Source organism: Dendrobates tinctorius, unplaced genomic scaffold, assembly GCF_039654945.1.
Source record: "Dendrobates tinctorius isolate UK_male_01 unplaced genomic scaffold, ASM3965494v1 ptg000033l, whole genome shotgun sequence".
Classification (NCBI taxonomy): domain Eukaryota; kingdom Metazoa; phylum Chordata; class Amphibia; order Anura; family Dendrobatidae; genus Dendrobates; species Dendrobates tinctorius.
In genome coordinates this window covers 13,913,123-13,940,417 of record NW_027361701.1, presented here as the reverse complement: position 1 = coordinate 13,940,417, position 27,295 = coordinate 13,913,123, and the positions used below count along the sequence as shown (strand labels likewise).

Here is a 27,295-nt window from a genome sequence, read left to right as displayed (position 1 = left end):
GTCTATATCTCTATGGAGGGGTAGGATCCTGCTGTAATTTAAAGGGCGGAGTGCTCAGTCAATAGGCCAATACAAATATCAAAAACTGACAGTCACATCCAAACATAAATCAGGTCTGAATAGGTGCTTACCTAGAGTAGCCAAATCAAATACAAGCAAGGCAGCATTCAGCAGCGCTGTAGCATGCAAACATGAAATATGAAGATGCAATTGCATCCTTGCACTGGAAATATGAAAAATTGAGGATGCTTAGAGTGCTGCCTTGTTTGATTGTATTTGAGTTGGCTACTCTAGCTAAGCACCTATTTGTGTTTGGATGTGACGATCAGTTTTTTGATATTTGTGTAGTATAGCCTGACTCGGTAGAACACATCCAGCGGTGACAGGGAGGAGGAGAATGATGGAGAAGAGTTTGCGGTATGCATAGGCTCTGACCACATACCTTGATCTCTGGCCCCATGAGTACATATCGCGATCTACAGCGAGGCTGGAGGAGAGTGGCGGCGGAGTCAACATAAAACGGAAAAAATTGGTTTGTTCAAGATATGAATATAGTGCAATCACCGGATCCATTTTGTTAAAAGCAAATTTGCAGAGTGTCTTCCACAAATTGGCGCTGAATATCACGGTATGTGCACGCACTGACTCCAGCGCCATTTTATTTAAATAGCACAGACAATGCGCTGCTGGAGAAAGGTAAGTGTTGTGTTGTCTGTGTATGGATTGAGCAAAAGCAGTGTGGGCAGGGTGGGAGAGCATATACTAGGATGGCGGACCAGTATGGGGGTGCATATGCCAGGTTGGGGGACCAGGGTGAGGGAGCATATGCCAGGTTGGGGGACTAGGATGAGGAAGCATATGCCAGATTGGGGGGACCAGGATGAGGGAGCATATGCCAGGTTGGGGGGACCAGGATGAGGGAGCATATGCCAGGTTGGGGGGACCAGGATGAGGGAGCATATGCCAGGTTGGGGGGACCAGGATGAGGGAGCATATGCCAGGTTGGGGGGACCAGGATGAGGGAGCATATGCCAGGCTGGGGGGACCAGGATGAGGGAGCATATGCCAGGCTGGGGGGACCAGGATGAGGGAGCATATGCCAGGTTGGGGGGACCAGGATGAGGGAGCATATGCCAGGTTGGGGGGACCAGGATGAGGGAGCATATGCCAGGTTGGGGGGACCAGGATGAGGGAGCATATGCCAGGTTGGGAGGACCAGGATGAGGGAGCATATGCCAGGTTGGGGGGACCAGGATGAGGGAGCATATGCCAGGTTGGGGGGACCAGGATGAGGGAGCATATGCCAGGTTGGGGGGACCAGGATGAGGGAGCATATGCCAGGTTGGGGGGACCAGGATGAGGGAGCATATGCCCGGTTGGGGGACCAGGATGAGGGAACATATACCAAGATGGGGGAGCATTTGGGTCGACGCCAGTCCTTCATCGCTCTGAGAATACAGAGCAGCTGCTGTAACTGCACTAACTGACAGCTGGCCTTAATGTAGGGTCAGTGTCAGTCATGGCGAGGATAACGGTTACAGTGACCGCTCTGTATATTCAGAGCACTGCCCCAGTCTCCCATGACTGAATACCGAATGCTAGCGGGGAGAACTAAGTTCATTTTCCCCCTGCTGCGTGCAGGTGCCAGGCAGCTTCATAACGTTATTAACCTGCAGATTAACAGCATGTTAGCAGTGTTATTTCTGATGACTGAATCCCGTTAATTTGTATTACAATACTTTAATAAAACGGCACCAGAGTCAATGCGTGCGCATACTGCTCTATCCGACACTTTTTATTTATTTATTTTTTTAAAGACACTGTGTCTGCGAGTTTGCATATACAGTGTCTTCAATAAAAAGGCGCTGGATAGCATAGTATGCGCACGTGCTGACTCTGGCGCCATTTTATTAAAGTAGTGAACTGCATTGTCAACATAGCACTGTGCAAGCACCGCCCATCGCCATTATCCCTATGACCGGTGCGTGCGAACTGCTATGTTAATGTGGTAGTACTTCAATAAAAGGGCGCCGAAGTCAGCGCGTGCACATACCGCGCTATCCAATGCCATTTCATTGAAGACACGTGTAACGGGGTCTTCTGTGCTGTAATACCTCTTACATTACCACCCGGTTTCTCAGGAGGTTCACCCTGCTTTTCCTCACTTCTGAATGAAGGACGCTGGTTCGAAAGGCTTTTTAACATGGGAACATATAAAAGATCACTGCTACTCCATGTAGTTCCAGTGTGACGACATTTTACTCATCGGTCTCAGAATATATACATACAGAGGGCAGGACAATCAATGTGTGTCCTGCCAGTAGATAACAGGCTCCAATTAAGACGCCAGACATACATTACAATAGCCGTGGGATTTACAAAGGTGGGGGGAGGTCAGAAGTGGGATATCTTGTTTACCTCTGCCCAGGGAGTCGCAGCCGGTCGGTTGCTTCATTAAGGGCATACATCTCCTATTCGGTGTGCTGGGGGGGGTTCTGTAACAACACGATATATGCAAATTCGCAGACATTGTCTTAATAAAAAAAAAAAAAATGATGGGAATGTACCAATAAAAATGCTGGCTTGGAACAGGTTCAATAGCTAGTTGGAGTATATACACAATCAATGTTTGTTGGCCAGTGGCTCTGTGTGCATGTGTGGTAAGAAACCTATATTAACCCTTTATAAGCAACTGGGTTTTTATCAGCTGATTGGTCCTCACAATACAGAGGAAAATCTTAATTACATAACTGATTGGAAGGTCAATATTTCATGGTGAAAAGTTTTATCACTCATAGATTAATGAATGAAAGGATTTCCCATCAGCGTTCCCTTTCTCTACTAGCGGTAAGCAAGACAGATGCCATTGCTTTGACAGCGCCCTGCCAGGACCTGTACAATAGATGTGTGCGATACCCGTCAGCCATGCGCTCAACGTTCAGCGCTCACAATGCAGAAGTGAGCGATGCCAAAAACCCATATAATTTGTGACCTTTATCATTCCCTTTTGTCGATTCTTTGAGACGAATGGGTGAATAAGGGTATGTGCACACATAGTTTTTTTGTCTCTGCGGATTTTGTAGTGAAAACCGCAGGTAAATCCGCAGGACAAAGACCTGCGGTTTATCTGCGGTTTTGCCCTGCGGTTTTACACCTCATAATGGATGAGGTGTAAAACTGCAGCGTTTCTGCACCAAACAATTGACATGCTGCATTTTGAAAACCGCAGCAAAACCGCGCGGAAAAAAACGCAGCATGTGCACAGCTTTTTTTTATTTCCATAGGAAATAAAGGTACTGTACAACGCAGCAGAATCTGCTGCGTTTCTGCAGAGCCAAAAACGCTGCGAAAACGCAGCAGAAACCGCAAAGTGTGCACATACCCTTATGCCTCCTGTTGTATTCTGTAGACAAGTTAGTCTGCATAGAGACAGAACGGTCAAATTGATTTGTTTAATCCAAATTCTGTCCAGATCTGAGCACATGTATAGAATTGCCCCACCATATTCCCACAGTAAGATGTATTACGGTGACACAGGTTTCTATGCTCACAGAAGGTTTTTTTTTTTTCTATTTAAAAAAAAATCCGCAAGAAGTACAGCATAGAAAATCTTAACATTTTTACCACTCCTTATGTATTTTCCGAACATGGCTATAGACCCACATTCGCCTATCAAGAACCTCATTAAGGCCTCCATTGATATCTACTAGTGATTTGTGTTAATTTAACCATCATGTATCCCTATAGTGACCTGGATTTAGCCACGGGTGGTTTTTGGTAATGAAAGTCTGTATTATAATCATGTAAAGCAGTCCTAAATCATGTTTCCTTATGTTAAAAAAGAAACAACTTCTCTAACGTGCTTATTTTTTTCTGCATTTAGCGGTTATCGTCGGTGGAATTGATATGATGTCCCAAGCCCTGGCACTGGCAAAGAAGCCTCATGTTGTCATTGGTAGGAATATATTTTATTTACTAGATTTGCTAACCATTGTTTGTAACAGAATTCTTATATGAGTACATTGAATTTGTGTCTAACAAATGAAAAGCTTCATTTTTTTTCTTAGTGTTGGCTATTCTGTACAGCTTCAAAATATACACATTACTGTGCAAAAGTTTGACATGTTTGGAAAAAATATTGCAAATTATGAATGCTTTAAAAGCAGTGGTGTTAATAGTGTATTCTTTTTCAACAAAAAAAGCAAAATGAATGAATAAAAGAGAAATCTAAAATCCAATCAGTATTTGTCTTGACCGATCACTTTTTTCCTTCAAAACCGCATCAAAACATCCATTCTTCTAGGTACATTTGCGTGAGTGAAGAAACTTTGCTGGGATGTTGTCCCAACAATATTGGAAAACTAACTACAGATCTTCTGTGGATGTAGGCTTGTGTAAATCCTGCATCTAGTCAGATGTTGAGGTCTAGTCTTTGTGGGGACTATATCATCACTTCCAGGACTCTTAGTTCTTCTTTACTTAACCATCGCAAACAGGCATTCTATTGGCTCCAAATTAATGCTGCAGCCCAAATATGACCCCAGTCACACAGCCAATGTTAGTAAAAACGATCTTCAAAGTAAATTACGTGAAGGAGCCCTGAAAGTGATGATTTGGCCCCTACAGATCCCTGAACCTAACATCGAGTTTGTCTGAGATTACTTGAAGAGATGGAAGGATTTGCACAAGTTTTACATCCACAGATTGTCTGGTTAGTTTCCCAAGACAGATGGATTAGTCTCCCTGCCAAGTTCCTTCAAAAACTGTATACAAGTACCTATAGAATTGATGTTGTTTAGAAGGTGGTGGTCACACCAAATTTTGATGTGATTTAGATTTTTCTCATTTGCCTCATTGGGGGACACAGATACTGTGGGTGTATGCTTCTGCCGCTAGGAGGCTGACACTAAGTGAAAAAAGAGGTTAGCTCCTCCTCTGCCATATACACCCTCGTCCCTGTTGCGGGCGGAAATCAGTTTTTTGCTTAGTGTCCATGGACGTCTGTGTTTTTTTTTTTTCTCCAGACTTTTTCCATGAAGATGTGACGGGCAACGGATCCTATTGAAAGGGTCCGATTTCCCCAAACCAACAGCAGGCGAGCACGTGCGAGTGTCCCTCCACGTATCCTCTCCCGCATCGCGGGACACAATGCCGGACTTACCCCGGACCACCCCTAGGTATTGAAACAATGGGCTGTACAGAGGCACAAGACTAGTCGGTGCGTCCCTCACTGCTCCACCAATGCTTAGACTGCGTTGCTGCAAGGTGGCGGACGGTCCCTGTCCTCACCCCCTGAAGGGGTTAGATGGAGCTAGGGTGCCTGCACCGTCCTATTTTACCAAGGCCCCCTCACATACCTATGCTTAGGCTGAAGAGGATCATCGGTGAGGAGAGGGTCTGGGAGGGCTCCTGCGAAGATCTCAGGGCTGCGCGGTTAGTGGCGCTATTTTTTTTTTTTTTGTGTGTGTACTGCCCCCCCCCCCCCCCCCCCGGTCGGGTAGGGGAAAAATGGAGGCCGCGGAAGTCACGTCACTTCACTGGCGGCGGCGAAGAAATTTAGGCCCTGGCTTTGGAGCGCGGCTAGGCTGCAGAATGAAAGCACCGCCCCTAGAGCGGTTTTACATGCTGGCTCACTCCCACAGCTGGTGGCGTGCGATTTGAAGGAAGCAGCCAGGACGGGGGGGGGGGCGCTGGACTGGGGTAAGTGCTGCCCGAGAGGCCACGCTACAGGGAAAACGAGGTGCTACCTCATCCCCAGCAGCGGACAGATACAGCATATCCGAAAAGTCAAAGACGCACACGTTCTTTTACGCTGCATGCATCTCTTGTCGGGCTGCGTTTCCGCGGGCGCAGAGCAAGCGATTAGGCGAAGCCTGAGAATCCGAACGCGCCCAGGAGCCCTCCCCTGCGACCGGGACCAATGTGTCAAATCCCCCGGAGTGGGCCTGATCACTGTCACAGTCCATGGCGTCGCTTACGAGAGCAATAGAGTCCCTTCAAGCCCCAGATAGGAGCAGGGACAATGGCTCGCCGGCCTTAAAGGTAACCTCCAATTCACAAAAGCCTCCGGCCTGCAGGGGCCGCTCTCACTCCAGGCAGACCCGGAGGAAACGAATCCACACCGTGTCGCCCAGTCCATCCGGTGCCTTGGCATCCGTAAGCTCTGCTTCTCGATCCCCGTCACCAGTGGTTGATAGCGAGCAGACCTCAGATTGCGACTCAGACGAGCCCCTTGACCTGGATACTCCAGGGTCACATGAAACAGTGGACAGCCTCATAGAAGCAGTCAATCAGACCCTGGAGATTGAGGATGATCCCGCAGCGGCTACGGGGCATAAAGTGGCATTTAAGCGAGTGAAGCGCCCGCACAGAATTTTTTCCTCTCACCCGGAGTTTGAGGACATAGTGCAGCGGCACAGAGAATGTCCAGACAGGCGTTTCTCGGGTCAAAAGGCACTTGAAACGAGTTATCCGTTTGCTCCGGACCTCCGTAAAAGATGGATGGAATTCCCGATGGTGGATCCTCCGGTTTCGCGCCTAGCCACTAAGACCCTGCTTATCCGTCCCTAGTGTTTCCTCGATTAAGGATCCCACGGATCGCCTCATAGAGAGCTTAGCTCGCTCAGTATATGAGGCGTCAGGGTCAGCGCTCGCTCCCTCGTTCGCAGCAACTTGGGTAGCCAAGGCTATGATATCTTGGTCAGAAACACTAAACAAGGTCGCTCAGGAGCAGGAGCTACCTGCAGAGATTTTGGAGGTCTCAAGTCAGATGGCGATGGCCGGAGACTATGTAATAAATGCGTCTTTGGATGCGGCCAATTGCTCGGCACTTGCTGCTGCTAATGCAATTTCGATCAGAAGAGCCCTATGGTTAAGGACATGGCGAGCCGATTCTTCTAAGAAGTCCTTGACTTCCCTGCCTTATCAGTGCGGTTGCCTATTTGAGGAGAAGTTGGATCAACTTCTATCCAACTCCACAGGAGGAAAGAGCGGGTTTCTCCCTCAACAAAGGGTCAAACCGCTTTTTCGTCACCCGTTTCAGGCACGTTTTCGGGCCTTTTGCAACACCGGGTGGACGGTCATTTCCGCCGCCTCAGGCCGCCCCAACCAGGATAGGGAGCGGCAGGTCTCATATAGAGCCAACCCATTGGGGAGATTGCATGCTCAGCAGCCCAGATCGAGGGGATCCAGATCCCAAAGATCGTCTGCCAAATGACTTGGGGCCTTTACCAGACGACACCAGCAAGGTGGGCGGCCGCCTACTCTGGTTTTTCCACGTCTGGGCCAATGTCGCTCACGACGCATGGGTTAAGGAATTGATGACCTCAGGTTACAAAATAGAATTTGTCACATACCCGCCAAGATGATTTTTTTCTTTCCCGGCTTCCCAGGGTGGATGCCCAGGCAAGGGCTCTAATGGGGGCCATCAAATCGCTCCAGCACAACGGAGTCATTGTTCCTGTGCCGGAACACAAAGAATCGGGTTCTATTCCAACCTTTTTGCGGTTCCCAAAAAGGACGGGTCTGTCAGGCCTGTTTTGGACCTGAAGCTTCTGAACAAATTCATCAGGATCAGACATTTCCGGATGGAGTCTCTCCGGTCAGTCGTATCGGCCATGGAGCAGAGAGAATACTCGGCCTCTATAGATATCCAGGATGCATATCTGCATATTCCCATTTTTCCTCCGCATTAGAGGTTTCTACGCTTCGCCATCAGCGATCTACATTTTCAGTTCGTAGCACTACCCTTCGGGCTAGCCACGGCTCCCAGAGAGTGTTCACAAAGGTTATGGCGGTTGTCATGGCCATACTGCATTCTCGAGGCATAGTCGTCTTGCCTTACCTGGACGACCTCTTGGTCAAAGGCCCTTCTATGCGGGCATGCGAGGAAAATGTCTACATCACGCTAGATACTCTTGCCCGCTTAGGGTGGTTGGTCAATGCGAAGAAGTCATCCCTTGTGCCAGCTCAAAAGATCTCCTTCCTAGGAATGATTCTCGACACTCGCCGAGGGTTGGTAATTCTCCCTCAGGAAAAGGTGCTAGCGCTCCGGCAGGGAGTCTGGACACTTCGGCAACCAGTCCCTCATACCATCCGATCCGGCATGAGGAGTCTAGGGAAAATTGTGGCAGCAATGGAAGCGGTACCGTTCACCAAGTTCCATCTTCGCCCCCTGCAGCACGCCCTATTGTCGGCTTGGGACAAGAATCCCTTCATGCTCGACCAGCAGTGCTGACTGTCCTTTCAAGTCAGGCAGTCGCTGGGATGGTGGTTAACCAGTTCCTCTCTGACCCAGGGGAAACCTTTTCCCCCAGACCATTGGTTGGTGATGACAACCGACGCCAGTCTCCTCGGCTGGGGAGCGGTGTTTCGCCACCACACGACCCAGGGACGGTGGTCGCCACAAGAGGCACGCCTTCCGATCAACTTATTGGAGATACGGGCAATTCGGCTGGCTCTGCAAAAGTTTCATCACTTACTAGCAGGCCGCCCCGTCCGGATTCAGTCGGACAACGCCACGGCGGTGGCTTACATAAATCACCAAGGGGCACCCGCAGCAGCGTGACCATGCGCGAGGTGGGGCACGTTCTGCAGTGGGCCGTAGCAAACCACTCGGTGATTTCGGCTGTCCACATCCCGGGCGTGGAAAATTGGGCGGCAGACTTTCTCAGCTGGCAGGGTCTTGCGTCTGGAGAGTGCTATCTACATCTCGAAGTCTTCCGGCAGATTTGTCAGCTGTGGGGAACTCCGGATGTGCACCTGATGGCGTCCAGAGTGAATGCCAAGGTGCCCACATATGTCGCTCAGGCCAGGAACCCGCAGGCAATCGCTGTGGATGCGTTGGTTCTACCATGGAACCGGTTTCGCCTCCCATATCTATTTCCCCCGCTGCCACTACTTCCGAGGGTCATTAAGAAGATCAAGACGGAAGGGGTCCCGGCGATTCTGCTGACCCCGTCGAGTGTGGTACGCAGATCTTTTGCAGCTGCTCACCGACGTTCCTTGGCGCCAGCAAGAGCACCCAGATCTACTTTCTCAAGGGCCGATTTGCCACCCGAACTCGGGCCCAGTGTTTGACGGCATGGCCGTTGAATCTTGGATTCTAACCCAGGCGGGGTTTGGGCGCGAGGTGGTCGCTACAATGATTAGCGCCCGGAAGCCTGCTTCAGCACGAATTTACCACCACACCTGGAAGATGTTTTTTGCTTGGTGTCGAGCATGCAGTGTTTCTCCGCTGAGATTTTCGATCCCCAACATCTTGACTTTTCTCCAGTCGGGCCTAGACTTGGGCTTAGCCCCAAGTTCCCTCAGGAGACATATTTCGACCTTATCCATCCTGTCCCAGCGCAGAATTGCTACCAATCTGTAGGTAAAGACTTTCATCCAGGGAGTCTCCTACTTGGTACCTCCCTATAAGGCGCCTCTGGACGCTTGGGACCTTAACCTGGTCCTAAGTGTTCTGCAGGAAGCTCCATTTGAACCGCTTCAGGATATCTCCTTGAGATACCTCTCCTGGAAAGTGGTGTTCCTAGTGGCCATCACTTCTGTCAGACGGGTTTCAGAACTGGCGGCCTTATCCTGCCAAGCCCCGTTCCTCACTTTCCATAAGGATAAGGTGGTGCTCAGACCAGCCCCTCCTTTTCTGCCAAAAGTCGTGTCTTCGTTTCACATGAACGAAGATGTTGTCTTGCCTTCATTTTGTCCAGCACCGGTGCATCGTGTGGAAAAGGCTCTTCACACGTTAGAACTGGTAAGAGCCCTCCGGAGGTACGTGTCGAGGACGGCACCCTTTCGTCAGACGGACACGCTGTTCATGCTCCCTGAAGGGCGCACGAAGGGACGCGCTGCCTCAAAATCGACCATAGCCAGATGGATTCGTTTGACTATTCATGAGTCCTACCGCATCAGAGGTGCGCCTTTTCCAGCAGGGATCAGCGCACACTCTCTGCTCGGGTAGTGGGCTCCTCTTGGGCGCTTCGGCACCAGGCTTCGGCGGAACAGGTTTGCAAGGCAGCAACATGGTCCAGCCAGCACACTTTTGCCAAACATTATAATATCCATACTCAGGCCTCGGCGAGCCTGGATAGAAGGATCCTCCAAGCAGCGGTGGCGCACCACAAGAGGTGCATGTAGCTTGGATCAGTGAGTTAATCTCCCACCCAGGGACTGCTTTGGGACATCCCACAATATCTGTGTCCCCCAATGATGCGAAGGAGAAACATGGATTTTTGTGATAACTCACTGTAAAATCCTTTTCTGCGAGATGCTCATTGGGGGACACAGCACCCACCCTATTAGCCAGTTGGCTCTTGTTTTATTTAAATTTATATGCATTTACTATTTTGATGTAAGGGTGGTATTTTGGACTTGTTGTACCTGTATTATGGCTGATTTTGTTGTCCTCCTACTGTTTTGGCACCAAACTGATTTCCGCCTGCAACAGGGGCGAGGGTGTATACGGTGGAGGAGGAGCTAACCTCTTTTTTCACTTAGTGTCAGCCTCCTAGCGGCAGAAGCATACACCCACAGTATCTGTGTCCCCCAATGAGCGTCTCGGAGAAAAGGATTTTACTGTGAGTTATCACAAAAATCCATGTTTCTCTCACCCATGACCTTCCCACGATGAGAGGTGATCCTACCTTCAAGGATCAGAAATCTGCAGAGTAAAAGGGCTGTACCTCTCCATCCCATCAATTGGTTTCCTGTCCTTGACAAGGGAACCTTTCAGTGGGCATACCTGAAAAAAAGATGATGTACGTTGGTATTCTAGGGCTGGCAAGGTTGTCTCAGGCAGTTGGGTTGTCCCTGTCTTGGCTGGTGCAGAGTCCTAAAGCGAAACCACTGGTTCCAAGGGGTGCCTTCATGGGAGAACGTGCAAGCGCAGTTGCGGCGCCTAGTTCGGGGGCTTTCTGGAGATGTGCCCGGAAGCGCTCCCTTATGACGCATGCTCCAGGGTCAAGTGACTGGAAGTAATTTCCGGGGATGGAGCTGGATGAAGCAAGGAGGGACACATTCTATTGGGTGGTCCTTCTTTAAAAAGTGGCTAGACCAGCAAGAGCAGTATACCTCTAGTTCCATCAGTCCCTCCAGGCTGAATGGAGGGCCAGGAGTCACAGGAATCAGAGCAGCAGCATGAAAGTCCCCAGACAAATTCACGGCATCGTGGACATGGCAACGGTGGCAGTGGATGCTCGGATGGAAGACTCAGCAGGTCCACTCGGCAGAGCAGAGGCTCCAGCAAGGTGGACCAATCTCTGCCCTCCAGAGGAGATCTGTCTGCTGATATGATTCCTCCTCCAAATTCCGTTCCATTGTTTGCTTCTGAGTGGTAAGTGGTCTTTTGAAAGTTCAATTTGTAATGAGGGTCTCCTTATTTTTTTTTCTTTATTAGAGAAGAAAGTGTGTAGCGAAGGCTAAACCCAGGGAATGTTTGCTTTGTGGGGAGGAGTTTCCCATTACCTGGGAGAAAATGCTCTGTCAATCGTGTATTGAACAGATGTTATGTGAAGAAACCCCTGACTTCGCCTCTGAATTATCATCTATTATTAGAATGAGGCTATGTACCCAAGTTGCAGAAATGCTGTGGAAATTTCCGCAACATTTCCGCACTCCTGCCGCGGGTGAAAAAGCATGCGAATTCGCATGCATTTTTCCCGTGGAAAAAATATCATCGCTTGGAAATAGGATGTTAAAATAATAATCAAAATATTGTTATTCTCACCTTCTGACTGCCCCCGTTCTACTCTGCGGCGCTCCTGGCATCTTCCGGTCCCAGTCATGCTTTGTGCGAAGGACCTGAGATGACGTCACGCTCGCGAAAGCGCAACGTCATCAGCGATCATTCGCGCAAAGCATGACTGGGACCGGAAGATGCTGGAAGCGTGGTGAGAGGCGGGAAGGTCTTAGGGGGCCGCCAGAGGGTGATTATATCTCTATTTTTTATTTTTATTCTATTTTTTACAGGATTATGGTACCCAGGGCCTGGAGTTAATTTTTATTTGGGCCTACCTTGTATGCTTTTCTATAGAAGGCAAGTGATGGTAAGAGAGGATTCCCCAACCTCTCCATCTTATCTTATCTCCTTTCAGAGCACAAGTTTTAGTCGGAGGAGACCCCATAGAAATCGGGATAAGTGGGAAGATTGAAGGAAGAATTGTAGAGGCTTTCTGTTTGGAGCCCCCCCTCTCCCTCCTTCCATGACAGTAAAAAAAAAAAAAAATCCTCCCAGTGATGTTTCCCCTCTTCCTGCCTGCCTGAGAGAAGATTTCCAGAAGCAACTTGGATCTTCAGCCTAATAGACAGGCCTAAAGCTAGAATGCCAAAACAGTTCCCGAACAAATTTCACCCCGACTCCCCTGCGGTCCTCACCGAAAGAGTAACTGACCTTAGAGTCTGAAGTTCTGGAGGTCCCCTTTCAGGATTTTATTCCATTTCCTGTTTTTTTTTGTAAGATAGTCTAATGGGACTTTCAGGACTATTATCAACCTGGAAAAGGTTGAACAAATTCCTAAGAATTCAGACCTTCAAAATGGAGTTAATAAAGACAGCTGTAAAAATACTCTTCACAAATTGTTGCATGTCAGTTTGAGGTTTGGATGATGTGTATTATCATGTTCCCATACATAAGGACCACCAAAAGTTCCTCAGGGTAGCTGTATCCATAAAAGGGGTGGTCAGGCACTTTTGGTACAGTGTCCTTCCATGTGGCCTAGCATTAGATCCCCAGGTATTTACTAAACTGATCGCAGAAGTAATGGCACACCTGCGGGAGAAAGATGTACTGATTATTCTTTACCTAGATGACTTTTTGATTGTAATCAACTTAGCCTAGCACTTAAGAGTTCACTTGGAAGGGGTCATACCTTCCTTAAAAGACTTAAGGTACTGTCACACTTAGCGATGTACCAGCGATCCCGACCAGCGATATGACGCGGTCAGGATCGCTGGTACATCGCTAAGCAGTCACTGGTGAGCTGCCACACAGGCAGATCTCACTAGCGACATCGCTGGGGACGGGGATCGCTACTTACCTGTCACACCAGGCGATCCTGCGTCCTCCCGCACGGCTCCACGCGTCGCTCGTCTTCACAGCAGGAAGCGCCGCAGGAAGCTGACGACGAGAAACAGTCCAGGACGTTCTCGCGCGATCAGCGATAATCAGCGGGGGAGCCGGTCGCTGGTAAGTATCAGACACAGAGATATCGCTAGCAATATCGCTATAACGTCACTAGTTATAGCGATATTGCTAGCGATATCTCTTAGTGTGACATGCCCTTTAGGATAGCTCTTAAATCTAAAAAAGTCAAAGCTACAGCCAAAAGAGATACAGGAGTTTCTAGGTCTCTTAATGGACTCCAAGAAACGGGAGCATTGTCATCCTGAAGACCAAATAAAAAAGATCATCAATTAGATATCACAGGCATTGAAAACCCCTTCCATGTCCCTCAGAAAAACCATGTCCCTTCTGTGCTCTTTGACCTTGTGCATCCAGGCTGTACTGTGGGCCTAGTTTCACACCATGGAACAAAAATGGGATTTCCCTGGGAGGGCATCTAGAAAGGGAAATGACACTATCTCCAGAGACTACACATTCCCTCTGGATAAAAATAAAGAAGCTAGTCAGGGGAGTACCTTGGGTAAACAGTATTAATTGTGTGGTGACTAAAGGGCCCTTTACACATAGCAATATCGCTAAAGCGTCACAGATTTTGTGACGCAGCAGCGATATCACTACATGGTGATACTCACCTCCGACTGGCTCCCCTGCTGGCTATCGCTGATCGTTGGCTTCCTGCTGGCGCCGACAAGCGAGACATGGACGCGGGCGGAAGAAGACGACATCGCTGCGTCTGAAAGGTAAGTATGACCATTGACCGCTGCTGCGTCACTGGTGAGATCTGCCTGTTTGGCAGCTCACTAGCGACCATTTAGCGATGCACCAGCGATCCTGACCGGGTTGTGGTCGGGATCGCTGGTGCATCGCTAAATGTAAAGGGACCTTAAGGATGCAAGCCCCAGGGGTTGGGAGGGGCATCTAAAATATAGTCGCAGGGGTTTTATCAGGATAGTTATTAAGGCCCCCGTCACACACAGCGAGATCGCTGATTTTGTGACGCCGCAGCGATCTCGCCAGGGAAATCGCTGTTTGTGACATGTATCAGCGACCGACCCCCCCCACCCACCCTGCCGGGTATCGCTGACCGCGCTTGAACGTCCTGGACCATTTTTTGATCGTTGCTCTCTCGCTGGCCAGCACACATCGCTGCGTGTGACAGCGAGAGACCAACTTTCAGCGACACTGGGAGCTGGTTTCCAAGGTAAACAGCTGATATCTAAGAGCCGCGTGGTTCTTAGATACCCACTGTTTACCTTGGATACCAGCTTGCTCACTGGTCCTGATGGCTGGTGAGTCTATGTGACAGCTCACCAGCGATCAGCTAACTATATCCCAGCGATCCCATCCACGTTGGATCGTTGGTGGGATCGCTGGGACATTACATAGTAACATAGTTTTGAAGGTTTGGAAGACCTTATGTCCATCTAGTTCAGCCTATTTTTAGTGCAGCTGTTCTGCATTGTTGATCCTGGGGAAGTAGAAGCCAATTTTCTCCATAGGGAAAAAAAATTCTTTCCCCTAAGCTGGGTCATCCATCTACCTATAATATTCTGTTATTCGTAACCTTCTATACAGTTACAAGAAAAGCATCCATTCCTTTCTTGAATTCATTCAGTGAGTTGGCCATCACCACTTCCTCAGGAAGAGAATTCCAGAGCCTCACTGCTCTTACCGTGAAGAACCCTCTTCTATTCTGGTGCACAAATTGTCTTTCCTCCAAACGAAGAGAATGCCCCCTTGTTCTTGTCACAGTCATTGGTACAAACAGTTCATTGGAGAGATCTCTATATTGCCCTCTGATATACTTGTAATATATATAATAAGTCTCCCCTAAGTCTTCTCTTTTCTAGAGTAAATAGACCTAATTTTGATAACCTTTCTTGGTATTGTAGTGAACCAACTCCATTTATCATTTTAGTAGCCCGCCTTTGAACTCATTCAAGTTCAGTAACGTGGCCTTTAGTTTCATCTAACATGAAAGAGCTATGAGCAGATCAGTAGGACAGGAAAGCTCTTATTCTTCCTTCAGGGCCACCAAGTGAGTTGTTTTTTCATACAATCAAGTAGTGGTGGCTTATCTAAATCATCATAAGGGGGGCTGGTCCAGGCCCTGGAAGTAGCAGGCCGCATTTTTACTGACAGCACTGCACAGAAAAGGATAAGAAAATTACAGCGCAGATTTTCTGAGCTGTCACCAGTTAACACATTGAAAGTGGGTGATGAAACGGTCTTCAACCAGATTGTGAGTTTGGGATACATGTTCTGTTTGTGAACAGTCAGAAATAAAGTGTGAAAGAATTTTGTTCTCTAGACCCCAGGGAGAGTCCTCTGGTTCTGGAGGACTTTTTGGGTCCTTGGGATCACAGTCTGGCTTTATGCATTTCCCCGAGTGATTTTGATTCCAGCAGTCATGTGGAAGATCAGAGAGGACAGATTGAGGGTTATACTAATTGCCCCATGCTGGCCATGATTCTCCTGGTTAAGGATAGTGTCGGTCACCGACCCTTGGGCGCTTCTGGAGATACCGGACCTTTTCTCTGAGGCCCGTACACCTTACCCAGGTAGTCAATTGGCATGGAATTTGGAATTGCCTTGGAATTTGAGAGGGCGCTATTGAGGGACAAATTATTTTCTCCTAATTTAATTTCTACCCTACTTCAAAGTAGGTAGGCAATTACCACCAAAGCTTATGGTAAGACCTTGGAGAAAGTTTCTTTGCACCTCAGAGGGAAAGGTGAAGGAACGGGTATGGATTACTGCCATCCTAGAGATCCTATAGAGGGGTTTAAAGCAAGGCCTTTCTAAGAGTACTCAAAGTCCGAGTTTGAGCACTGGGAACCCTTAATAATTATAACCTGGCTAGTAATCACTGGGTCTGCCTGTTTATTAGGGCTTCCTTTTAGAGCTAGCCTCATTTTTAGGCAGAAATTGTCTGTCTGGGAATTGAATTTGGTTCTGACAGCTTTGACTAATTCTCCATTTGAACCCCTAGAATCATTCTCGATTAAGGTCCTCTCAATTAAACTTTGATCATGGGCAGTGCGCCTCTCTGAAGCCAGCACGCATACTCCCAGCTTTAGAGAATGAATGAATTGAGGGAAAGAAACCATGCACATGCGGGATTTATGTATAGTGATAGCTTTGACGCAGGCACTTGTAAGCTATGTTATCCTGCCACAGGGCGTGATAACATGCTAAGTGGGCCGACTAGTCTGGGGACACTTGTGCCCCATTGGCTAGTCAAAGACCTCATTTACATAGGTCTTTTTGGGTTTTTTTTAAGGACCAAGGAAGGGGCTTAAAGGCCTCAAAATGTACAATAGCGAGATGGATTAGGGAGGCAATTAGTTAGCCAATTCGGCAAATGGGAATATTGTTCCAGAAGGGTTAAAAGCTCACTCCACAAGAGCAGTGGCACCCTCCTGGGTGGAAAAGTCAGGGTGTTTCCTTCAAGCAAATTTGTAAGGCAGCAACATAGTCTTCTCCCTGAACTTTCTATAAACTCTGTAGGTTGGATCTGGCCTCTTCTGATCTCCCCTTTTGGACAAGGGTTCTACAGGCTGTGGTCCCTCCCTGAATTCTTCTCTATTTTTTTCCTTGGTGCTGTCATGGGTGAGTGAGAAAGATGTAGTTTACTTACCAGTAATAGGATTTTTCAGTACCCATGATAGCACCCTTTTATTCCCTCCCATCATCTGTGGTTGAGCACACTTTTTTGTGTTCAGTCAGAGGATGTTCAAGCCATTACGGTGTTTTGCGTTTGAATTGTTGTAATAAACATTTGAGGTACTCTCAAGTTCAACTGATGCGAGGGAGAGGTACTGCCCTTTTATTTTGAAGGTTTCCTGTCCTTGAAGGGCGGAATCCCTCTCTCCATGGTATTGTCATGGGTTCTGAAAAATCGCATTACCGGTAAGTAATTACGTCTTTCTTTTTCTCAATCATTTTGTTAACAACAAACATTGACACTTCTATTTTTGAAATAATTCTCACCTGCCCAGAACTTTTAGCACAGTTCAGTTTTTATATTTTGTATGAGTGGAATGAATAAAAACTTTTACAATAAATACGATAGCTGTCATTAACCCCTTTACCTCCTTGGGCTTTTCCATTCTTGATTAAATCAGCTGACATGTGTTAGATATGTTGCAGGCTTCTAGTTGGCGCCCACATCAAATGGGCAGACGACCTATGACCAGGGCTGTGGAGTCGGAGTTAGTTTTGGTTGGAGTCGGTAGAAATGTACCGACTCCAGCTTTAAAAAAAAATGTATTAATATTTCATAATTGAACTTTCATATGAATTTTATAAATGTTACTCAAATATATATGTTCTATCAAACTATGAACAACAGTGATAAGCAGTTCTGCTGGAGATAGACATTTCTTACTTCTTGTGTGTTACTGTTCTCCACTGCCCTTATCTAATCTTATACTTGGTTAACCTCATGCTGCCCCAACCCCCCTACTTACAATGTATGAAACTGAAAGTGAAAATGTGTTGCAAATTCTTAGTAGTAAAGCTCCTCCTCTAGACTAGCTCATACTAGGTGTGCGTCTTCCAAGCATCTCACAGCTGCCTGCTACTCAGAAGAGGAAGACTGTAAGAAGTATTATCCTTTCAACAAACTTGGCATCAGTTAACTGTGAGTACATGAGGAATAATAACAGTATTACTGACCACTATATCAGTTGTACGACCTGGCAATAATTTTGTACAATTGTTTTTAGGAAAAACAATTGTCATTTGGATTGTGAATGCAGAATTAAAAACCTGAGAATGTCAAAGAAGCATCACATTAAATCAGCTGTATTTGAACATTTCACCATCACTCAAGATAGAAAACATTATGTCTGTCAGTGTATGACAAATGATCCAGACGAAAACAAATGCTGTGAAGCCAAGATGAGTGCATATTCAGGCAAAGATAAAAATGCTCCTACCAGAGCTTCTAATCTAAAGAGACATTTACAGCGCTTTCATCCAGAAGTACTGAAAGCAGTGGATGAGAAAGACTGCATCCAAACCAATGAACCAGTGCCCAGCTCTTCCAGCCAAACAAAGGAGCAGAGAACTTTGCAGCCATCAGTTGCAAGATATTTTGTCAGCGAAAAAGTTACTGTGACAATGACAGTAGATACATTTAAAAAACAGATCATAGAGCTTGTTGTAAAGGATAGTGTGCCTATTTCATTATTTTCGCGACCAGCTTTTATGTGTCTGAATGGGGAAATGGCCCGCAAGCTTGGTGTTTCTCTGGAGAGAGAGAGTATTAGAAAATTAGTAATCGAAGAAGCTTTTAAACAAAAGGAAGAACTTAAAAAAAACTCTCAAGGGACGCTTTCTGTTTCTTAAAATGGATGCCTGCACACGTCACAGAGTGAACTATTTTGCCATCAATGTCCGATTTGTTTGTGACAAAAATGAAATAGTTACCAAGACATTGGCAGTAAAAGACACCAAAGCTCATCACACCATTGAGTTTCTCCAGGTCTTGGTGGAAAAGTTTCTGCAAGACTATGAACTTAAAAAAGAGCAAGTTCTTTCTGTCGTAACTGACAATGCTTCAAATATGATAAGTACTATTAAGCTAATGAATGAGAGTAATGATGGTGACCAGCAGCTAGAAGAACATTCTGGGTCCACAGACACAGAAATGTTTGAAATAGAGGAACACAGTATTGTAACTGAGGAGCAAACTGAAGTTGCTTCAGATGAACAGCAACATGATAGTTTAGATGATCTTGTTGAAACTGTGTCAATATGTTCTTTCATTCATCACATGCGCTGTGTTGTGCATACGCTACAGCTGGCTATAAGAGACAGTCTGCAAGAAGGACATGCTGCTGCACTGATTGGCAAGGTAAGAAAATTGGCTACTGTTGCCAGAACCCCTAAAGTTGACTCAATTTTGAAGAGACGTGCTGGAAAAGGGGCAATTATTGATCAAGCCACACGATGGGGCAGTACTTACTTAATGATTCAGCGCTTGGTTGAACTGAAAACCTTTCTTGTAGACATGGCTAACCCTCAGCTGACGCTAAATGAAAGTCAGTGGAATCAGGTGACTGAGCTGGAAAAATTGCTAGAGCACCCATTTACAGTGACTAAAAAATTACAAGCAGAGGACTTAACTCCAGGTATTTTCTTAAAGGAGTGGAAGAACCTGATGTTTCGCCTGTCCCAAAGAGGAGGGTTAATTGCAAGTGGCATTGCTACATCAATGAAACGGAGAGGAGCTACTATTACAAAATAACATTTTTTTGGCAGCTGTTTATGTAGACCCAATGCATCGGATTCTTCTTGATGATCAACAGCGAAGTAAAGGAAAAGAAGCTCTGTTGGAAATAGCAGTAAGGATGAAAGGGTTGCAGAACAGTCAGGAGGAACAAGAAGAATTTGGTCGTCCTGCCACATCTTCGCCCTCATCATCAACTGATGAAGAATTTAATTTCGAAAAATATTTGGATCACAAGGACCGTGCAAAGCGTTCCCGCATAGAAGAGTCATCCCCATCAAGGAACACAGCCAGTACATTTCAGCAGAATTTTTCATGTGCACTAAAAGAAATTGAGAAATTTGACCGTTCATCAAAAATAACAGTGCAACAAGCGATTCCTCTGTATCCTGACATTGTCAGAGATGTTTCCCGAGTGGTTACTGCTTTGCCACCAACACAAGTTAGTGTAGAGAGGTTGTTCTCTGCTCTCAAAATAATTAGATCAGATTTGAGGGCATCCATGAAGGAGGATCTGACAGAGGCAATACTTTTTCTGAGGACAAATTTATAGATTTCTTCTTATTAACTGCATAAAAGTGTTTATTGCATATTTACTTACAGTTTAGAAACGTTTATAAAAGTTATTTGCTATATTCTAATTATATTCTAATAAATGTAGTTTTTGCTCTAAGTGGTCTGATTACTTACGTATATGATGGTGAGAAACTGAATAAGCACGATGTTTAATATTTTACAACAGTAAATTTGTTGTTATGAATTGGCCATTTATGAAGGAGCCGGAGCCTGATAAAATCCAGGAGTCGGAGTCGCAACTGTGGCTTACCGACTCCACAGCCCTGCCTATGACGTACCTATGTCATAGGCCGTAAAGGGGTTATTATTCTTGTAGAAATGTGCAGACTAGCTGCTTGGGTACTCAGTATTAAAATGTGTAATTTTTTCATGCAATACTGTGCCTGGACTTTAGTGGACATGGAGTACAAATCCTTCTTAGAATATGTGCACACGTTAAGTGTTTGCCGTTTTTTTTCCCCCTCTTTCCTCACCTCTTCTACACGCAGTCATGATTTTTGCTATTTAGAGCAAAGTTGTGGCATTACTGTATATAGTGCAAGTGATTGGATGATTGAGGCTATGTGCCCACGTAGCGTTTTATTCCAGACGCTAAAAACCGGACTCCTTCCCAGAAATCGCGCGTTTTTTTCCGCGCGATTTTACTGCGATTATGATCGCGATTTTGCCGTGCTTTTCGCGTGCGATATTCAAGCACTTTCCAAGCGATTTGAAGCATCGCTTGGAAAGTGATTGACAGGTTGGTCACACTCGTCAAACATAGTGTTTGACAAGTGTGACCAGCTTTTTACTATTGAGGCCTCCTATGTGGCCTCAATAGTAAAAGATAGAATGTTAAAATGCTTAAAAAAAAAAAAAATCAGCGTTCCCAGTGATGCCTTGCGAGACCTGTGATGACGTTGGTCTCGCGTTGCTCTAGCAATCTCGCAAGACTGTCATCACAGGACCTTGCCGCAAGGCATTACTGGGAATGCTGAGGCAGGGAATGCAGTGCGTGACGCTGGAAGGTAAATATACCCCTATTTTTTGTTCTTTTTTTTTACAGGGGTATGGTACCCAGGGCCTGGAGGACAGTCTCCTCTCCTCCACACCGTGGGTACCAACCGCACATGAGACGCTCAACTTCCCGCATGGTGGGCATAGCCACATGCGGGAAGTAAGCGATTCTCATGCATTCCTATGGGTGCGAAATCGCGGCAATTCTTTGCGATTCCGCACAAAAGAATGACCATGCTGCAATTTTTTTCCGCGATGCGATTCCACCGCGGAAAAAAGCGCAGCATTAGCACAGCATGTGCGGAATGCCATAGGAATGCATGGGGGGCGTTCTGTACACGATTTTTAAACGTTTTCGCTCCGAAAATCGCTGCAAAAACGCTTAAAAATCGCTACGTGGGCGAAGGTTCAAGTCCCCTAAAGGACATGACATAAATACAGTGAAAAGTAAAAAAAAAAAAAAAACAACCAAACAAACATGAAACAGAAAATAAAAGCTTAAAACACCCCCAATACACAATAAAAAGTAAGAAATAAAAAATACCCATTTGTTATCGCTGCGTTCGTAAAAGTCCATTCTATCAAAATATAAAATAAATCAATCTAATCTGTGAGCGATGTAACGACAAACAAAATCAAAACGCCAGAATTGTGTGTTTTTGGCCACCACAACGACAGAAAAAATGCAATATCAGGCAATCAAAACGTATACACCAAAATGATTTCAATAAAAACATCAGCTTGGGGCACAAAAACCAAGCCCTCTCACAGCTCCATATACTGAAAATTACTGCTCTGGTAAGGTGGCGAGAGAAGCAAACTTCTGATTTTTTTTTTTTGTTTGTTTACTACTTAAAGGGGTTGTCCGGGCTTTTCACAATCTTAGTGCATATCTGGGCTGCAGAATGTTGACAATAAGTAATTTACCTTCTGTCACCAGTTTGCAGGGTTTGCTAGATATCATCTCTTGCTTCTAAAGCCCCCGTTACACACGGCGAGATCGCTAGCGATATCGCTGAAGCGACAACGATTTTGTGACGCAACAGCGACATCGCTAGCGAACTCGCTAAGTGTGACACGCGGAAACGACCGGCTCCCTGCTGCGATGTCGCTAATCGTGCGCGAACGTTCAGGATCATTTATTGATCGCTGGCGTCACGCTGACCAGCATGCATCGCTGTGTTTGACGCCCCTTATCAACGACGAGTGACCTCGTTGGCGACTCCGAACTCGTATAGATAGCGCTGAAGGACGCCTATTCAAAGTCTGTATCGCTATTATAGACAGTGTGTGACACGGTACCAACGATCGCCGTGGTCGTTAGTGACATCGCTGATCGCGTATGCGTCGTTATGAAGATCGGCCTGTATGACTGCTTACTAGCGATGCACAAACGATCTTAGCCAGATCGTATCGTTGTCGGAATCGTTGGTGCGTCGCTACGTGTAACGGTACCCTAAGAAGAATGTCCAAGGGGGGGGGGGGGGTTGTGTTCTGACATTGAAATGAGAACTGGTTGTTTCCTCCTCACTAGTTTCACTTTCCATAGATCACTGTTCAGTGTGTGTCTGGGGGAGGAGCAGCGGGGTGGTTCTGCTCTCTGCACTGAGGCTGCTAGAGGGGGAGGATTTGTTACTGTGTGAGGAGGGCTTGTTCATGTTGATGGGGAGGGCCTGTTGCTATGGAGGGTGGGGTTGTTACTATAGAGGGCAGGTTTTTAGTAGAGTAGGAGGAAACAACCAGTTCTTATTTCAATGCCAGAACACCCCCCCCCCCCCCCCCCTTGGACGTTCTGCTCAGAAGCATCTGAAGATATCTAGCAAACTGGTGACAGAAGGTAAATTACTTATTTTCACCATTCTGCAGTCCAGATATGCATTGAGATTATGTGAAAAGCCCGGACAACCCCTTTAAAAAAAAAAACCCAAAACTTATGTGTGTTTGGTATCGCCATAATCGACCTGGAGTATCACATTGCCAGGTCAGTTTAACGATTAAAGGAAAGCCAGAAATAAACTTCCCAAAAGCCAATTGCATAATTGCACTTTTTTTATTTTGCCACGCTTGAAATTTTTTTCCTGCTTTCCTGTACATCATATGATAAATTAGATGATGTTAATCAGAAGTACGACAGTCCTGCAAGAAACAAGCCCTCACACGACTATATCGACGGGAAGGGAAAAAATGGAAAGGGCAAAATAGAAAAATTGCCGTCTTTAAGAGGTTGCTGTTTAACCCCTTACCGACATCGGGCTTAATAGTACGCCGATGTTGGTATCCCCCGCTCACCGCTGGAGCCCACATCTTTTCCGTGACATGTCAGCTGTGTGGAACAGCTGACATGTGCCTGCAGTATCCGCGGCTGGAATCTCAATCCACCCGCTTCTATTAACTAGTTAAATGCCGCTGTCAAATGCTGACAGCGGCATTTAAATGGCACTTCCAGCCATCAGGCTGGAAATGCGCTCACCGGGGACCCGCGTCACATGATCGCGGATCACCGGTACATTGGCATGAGAACCAGAGGTCTCCTTGAGACCCGGTGGTCAGCGCTCAGACCTAGTCAGTAATTCTGCTACATAGAGGCAATCTGCTCATTGCCTCTATGTAGCAGAGCCAATCGAGTTGTGCCAGCTTCTAGTCTCCTATGGAGACTATTGAAGCATGGCAAAAGTAAAAAAAAAAAAAAAGTGTTTAAAAATATTAAAAAAATGAAAAAAAAAACAAAACAAAGTTTAAATCACCCCCCTTTCACCCCATTCAAAGTAAAACAATAAGAAAACCCACACATACACATATTTGGTATCGCTGCATTCATAATTGCCCGATCTATCAATAAAAAAAGGATTAACCCGATTGCTAAACGATGTAGCGAGAAAGAAAATCAAAACTCCAGAATTGTTTTTTTTGGTTACCGCGACATTGCATTAAGATCGTACCTGTACAAAAACGGTATCCTTAAAAACGTCAGCTCGGCATGCAAACAATAAGCCGTCGCCCAACCCAAGATCACAATTTTTTGTGATCTTGGGTTGGGCGACGGCTTATTGTTTGCATGCCGAGCTGACGTTTTTAAGGATACCGTTTTTGTACAGGTACGATCTTAATGCAATGGAGACTCTACGGGTGTCGGAAAATGGCACAATTTTATTTTTTTTTAATTTTTTTTAGCAAAGTTTGGAATTTTTTTCACCACTTTTCAACCTTTTTTTTTTTGAAAAATGGTTGGAGCTTAGTGAGAGAGGTACAAAATGCTAGTCTTATTGATTTTGTGCCTGTGTATGTTGGTGGCTCCCAAACTGTTCTAATAGCGGACTATAGAATAAGACATGGACCCCATACATCCAACTACAGGACCCTCTATAAGAGTCAAGATGCATGCAGCCGTTGAATGTATGGAAGTTGAACGGCATTATTGCTGTATACAGTAGAATATACTTATATAGTTGCTTGCTTGCTAATTCTCAATCACGTGGACATATCATTTTGGAGTGAGAAGCTCCACAAAGTGCCGGATCTGCTCCTGTGTAGCCGCTCCGTCCCTGAAGCAGTACAGTGATGGAGAAGGTTCCCAGCTGTTCGGGGAGCTGGGAGGGAATCGTGCTGCTTTGTACCATGCTCGGAACACACGTGCACATTGCTAAGAAAAAGTCTTGTTTGTGCTTTATTTACATGACGCTGATTATTTTATGTTTTAATAGCGACACCTGGACGCCTTATAGACCACCTTGAAAATACAAAGGGATTTAATTTACGAGCCATTAAGTACTTGGTTATGGATGAGGCTGACCGTATACTTAACATGGATTTTGAGACAGAGGTGAGAGATTTTTTTAGTATTGAATGAAATTCTTTACATTTTCTCAACTTAAACTCTTCATGACATGTCAATTTTTCTATTTTCATTTTTTTCCTCCCCTGTTTCCAAGAGTAATAACTTCATTGTTTCCATCCACATAGCCCTATGAGGGCTTGTTTTTTGCAGGACAAGTTGACACCATTCATTGTTCCACATAGTGTGCTAAAAAACAGGGGAAACCATTCCAAGTGCATTGAAATGCAAAAAAAAGTGCAATTCCACAAAAAATGTTTTTGTTTTATTTACAATGTTCACTATGGTAAAACTGGCCTGGCAATATGATTCTCCAGGTCATTATGAGTATGCAGATACCAAACATGTACAGTGGCCTGTAAAGTTTTGGGCTCCCCTGATCAAAATTACTGTTATTGTGAACATTTAAGCAAGTTGAAGATGAAATGATCTCTAAAAGGCCTAAAGGTAAAGATGACACATTTCACTTGTATTTTAGGTGAAAAAATATATATTTTCATTTTTTTAATCTTAAAAATTACAAAAAAGGGCATGGTTAGTAGTACCTACTAGCACCCCCTTTTGCAAGTATTATAGCTTGTAAACACTTTTTGTTGTCAGACAAGTCTTTCAATTCTTGTCTGAGAGATTGTCATCCATTCTTCCTTGGAAAATTCTTCCAGGTCTCTGAGATTCCTGGGTCGTCTTGCATGCCCTACCTTTCTGAGGTCTAGCCACAGACTTTCAATGATGCTCCGATCAGGGGACTTTGAGGGCCATTGTAAAACCGTCAGCTTCCGCCTGTCACTATTATGTTTGCTAACCCGGGGCTCCTATCCTGTCCCTAATGCTGGGGTCGCCATAGCTATCCCTGCTCCCCAAGTTACTTCTGACGGTGAAGATGCTGGGGCCACGTACCTTACTGTACTCCTGAATCAGTCCTTATCTGTTCCATCTCAGGGTAGTGTGGCACAACAGTCTATGTATATACACAAGCAAGTAAGGATGTACAGGGATAAATGAATGTTTTTGGGACATTATCAAGTACAAGGAGAGAGGGGAAAAGATAAAACATGTACATATAGAAAATAGGATGCACTGGCAGAGGTAATATTTGTGTATATTTGATAACTCATCCAAATCCTGGTATGATTGGCCCTCATCCCTATCCCTGTATGCATTGCCCCATCCCTATCGTTGTACAGTAGTGGCCAAAATTGTGGATACACTTAAAATTTTTATTTTTATTTTTTTTTTAAGTTTTTAGCATGTAATTATACAAAGTGTTTATAACAATAAGGCCATAAGTAGTCTCCGGTAGATTAGAAAACCTCTACATAGAAAGGTTACCATAATACAAAATATCTCATTGCTTCTATAAGAACAGCGGAATTCCAGAATCAAAATATCACGTCCTACTGTTAATTTCATGCTATCCCTATGTGTTCTTTCTTTAGTAGCATGTAGGGTATCTTTTAGCATGGATAACAGCTTTGCATCTCCTTGGCACTGATGCAACAAGACTTCTCAGGTTCTCTGTGGTTATAACATGGTACCAGGAACTGATAACTGCTGCAATCAATGCCTGTTGTTGCTCGGTCGCTTTCTAGAAACCAATTTCTTTAATCTTGACCACAGATTTTTGGTGGGGCTCAGATCAGGATTGTTTCCTGGCCATGAGAGCACAGAAATTTGTTTGCTTTCAAACCATTTTAGATTTTGCCTTGCAGTGTGACATGGTGCTCCATCCTGTTGAAAAATAATTTCGGTCTGTTCCTTGACAATGTCACAAATTGATGGGATGAGCTTTGGTTCAAGTACATCATGAATATATTTCAAAGCTTTTACAGTTACCTCAAGGACCTGTATTCTCCCAATTCCATGCCAGGACATACAGCCCCATATCATAACACTCTCTGGCTGTTTCATTGTAGCTGTCATATACTCTGGAAGACAGTCTTCCTTTGGCCTTCTCCAAACATAACGCACTTTGTCACTACCAAAAATTGATATTCTCGTTTCATCTCTCCAGTTTACTTTCTTACAAACTTCAGTTGTACACAATTTTGGCCACTAGTGTTTGCATGGCCCCCATCCCTATCCTGGTATGCATGGCCCCCATCCCTATCCTGGTATGCATGGCCCCCATCCCTGTCCTGGTATGCATAGCCTCCATCCCTGTCCTGGTATGCATGGCCCCCATCCCTATCTTTGTATGCCTTGCCCCCCATCCCTATCTTTGTATGCCTGGCCCCCATCCCTATCTTTGAATGCCTGGCCCCCATCCCTATCTTTGTATGCACGGCCCCTAACCCTATCCTTGTATGCACGGTCCCTATCCTTGTATGCATGGTCCCCATCCCTTTCATTGTATGCATGGCTTCATCCCTATCCTGGTATGATTGGCTTCCATCAAAAACATAAAAAAAAATTAAACCATTATATTTGTCTTCCTGCGCTCCCTCGCAGCGTATTGTTCCTGTACCATCAGCTGCTTTATGCTTGAGAGCAGCACATGACAGTGATAATGTGTTGCTTACAAGCCGGAATACTCACC

At 45.7% G+C, this 27,295-nt stretch overlaps 1 protein-coding gene across 5 annotated transcripts in view; it reads left to right on the top strand.

Moving 5' to 3' along the window:
• Positions 1–27,295, top strand: part of DDX47 (DEAD-box helicase 47) — a 144,448-nt gene that overhangs the window by 22,021 nt on the left and 95,132 nt on the right. For all 5 annotated transcript variants that reach the window (XM_073573000.1, XM_073573001.1, XM_073572999.1 and 2 more), the window contains exons 4-5: positions 3,884–3,955; positions 24,629–24,747. In XM_073573000.1, the coding sequence (XP_073429101.1) occupies positions 3,884–3,955; positions 24,629–24,747 (191 nt within the window). The remainder of the gene's footprint in view (positions 1–3,883; positions 3,956–24,628; positions 24,748–27,295) is intronic.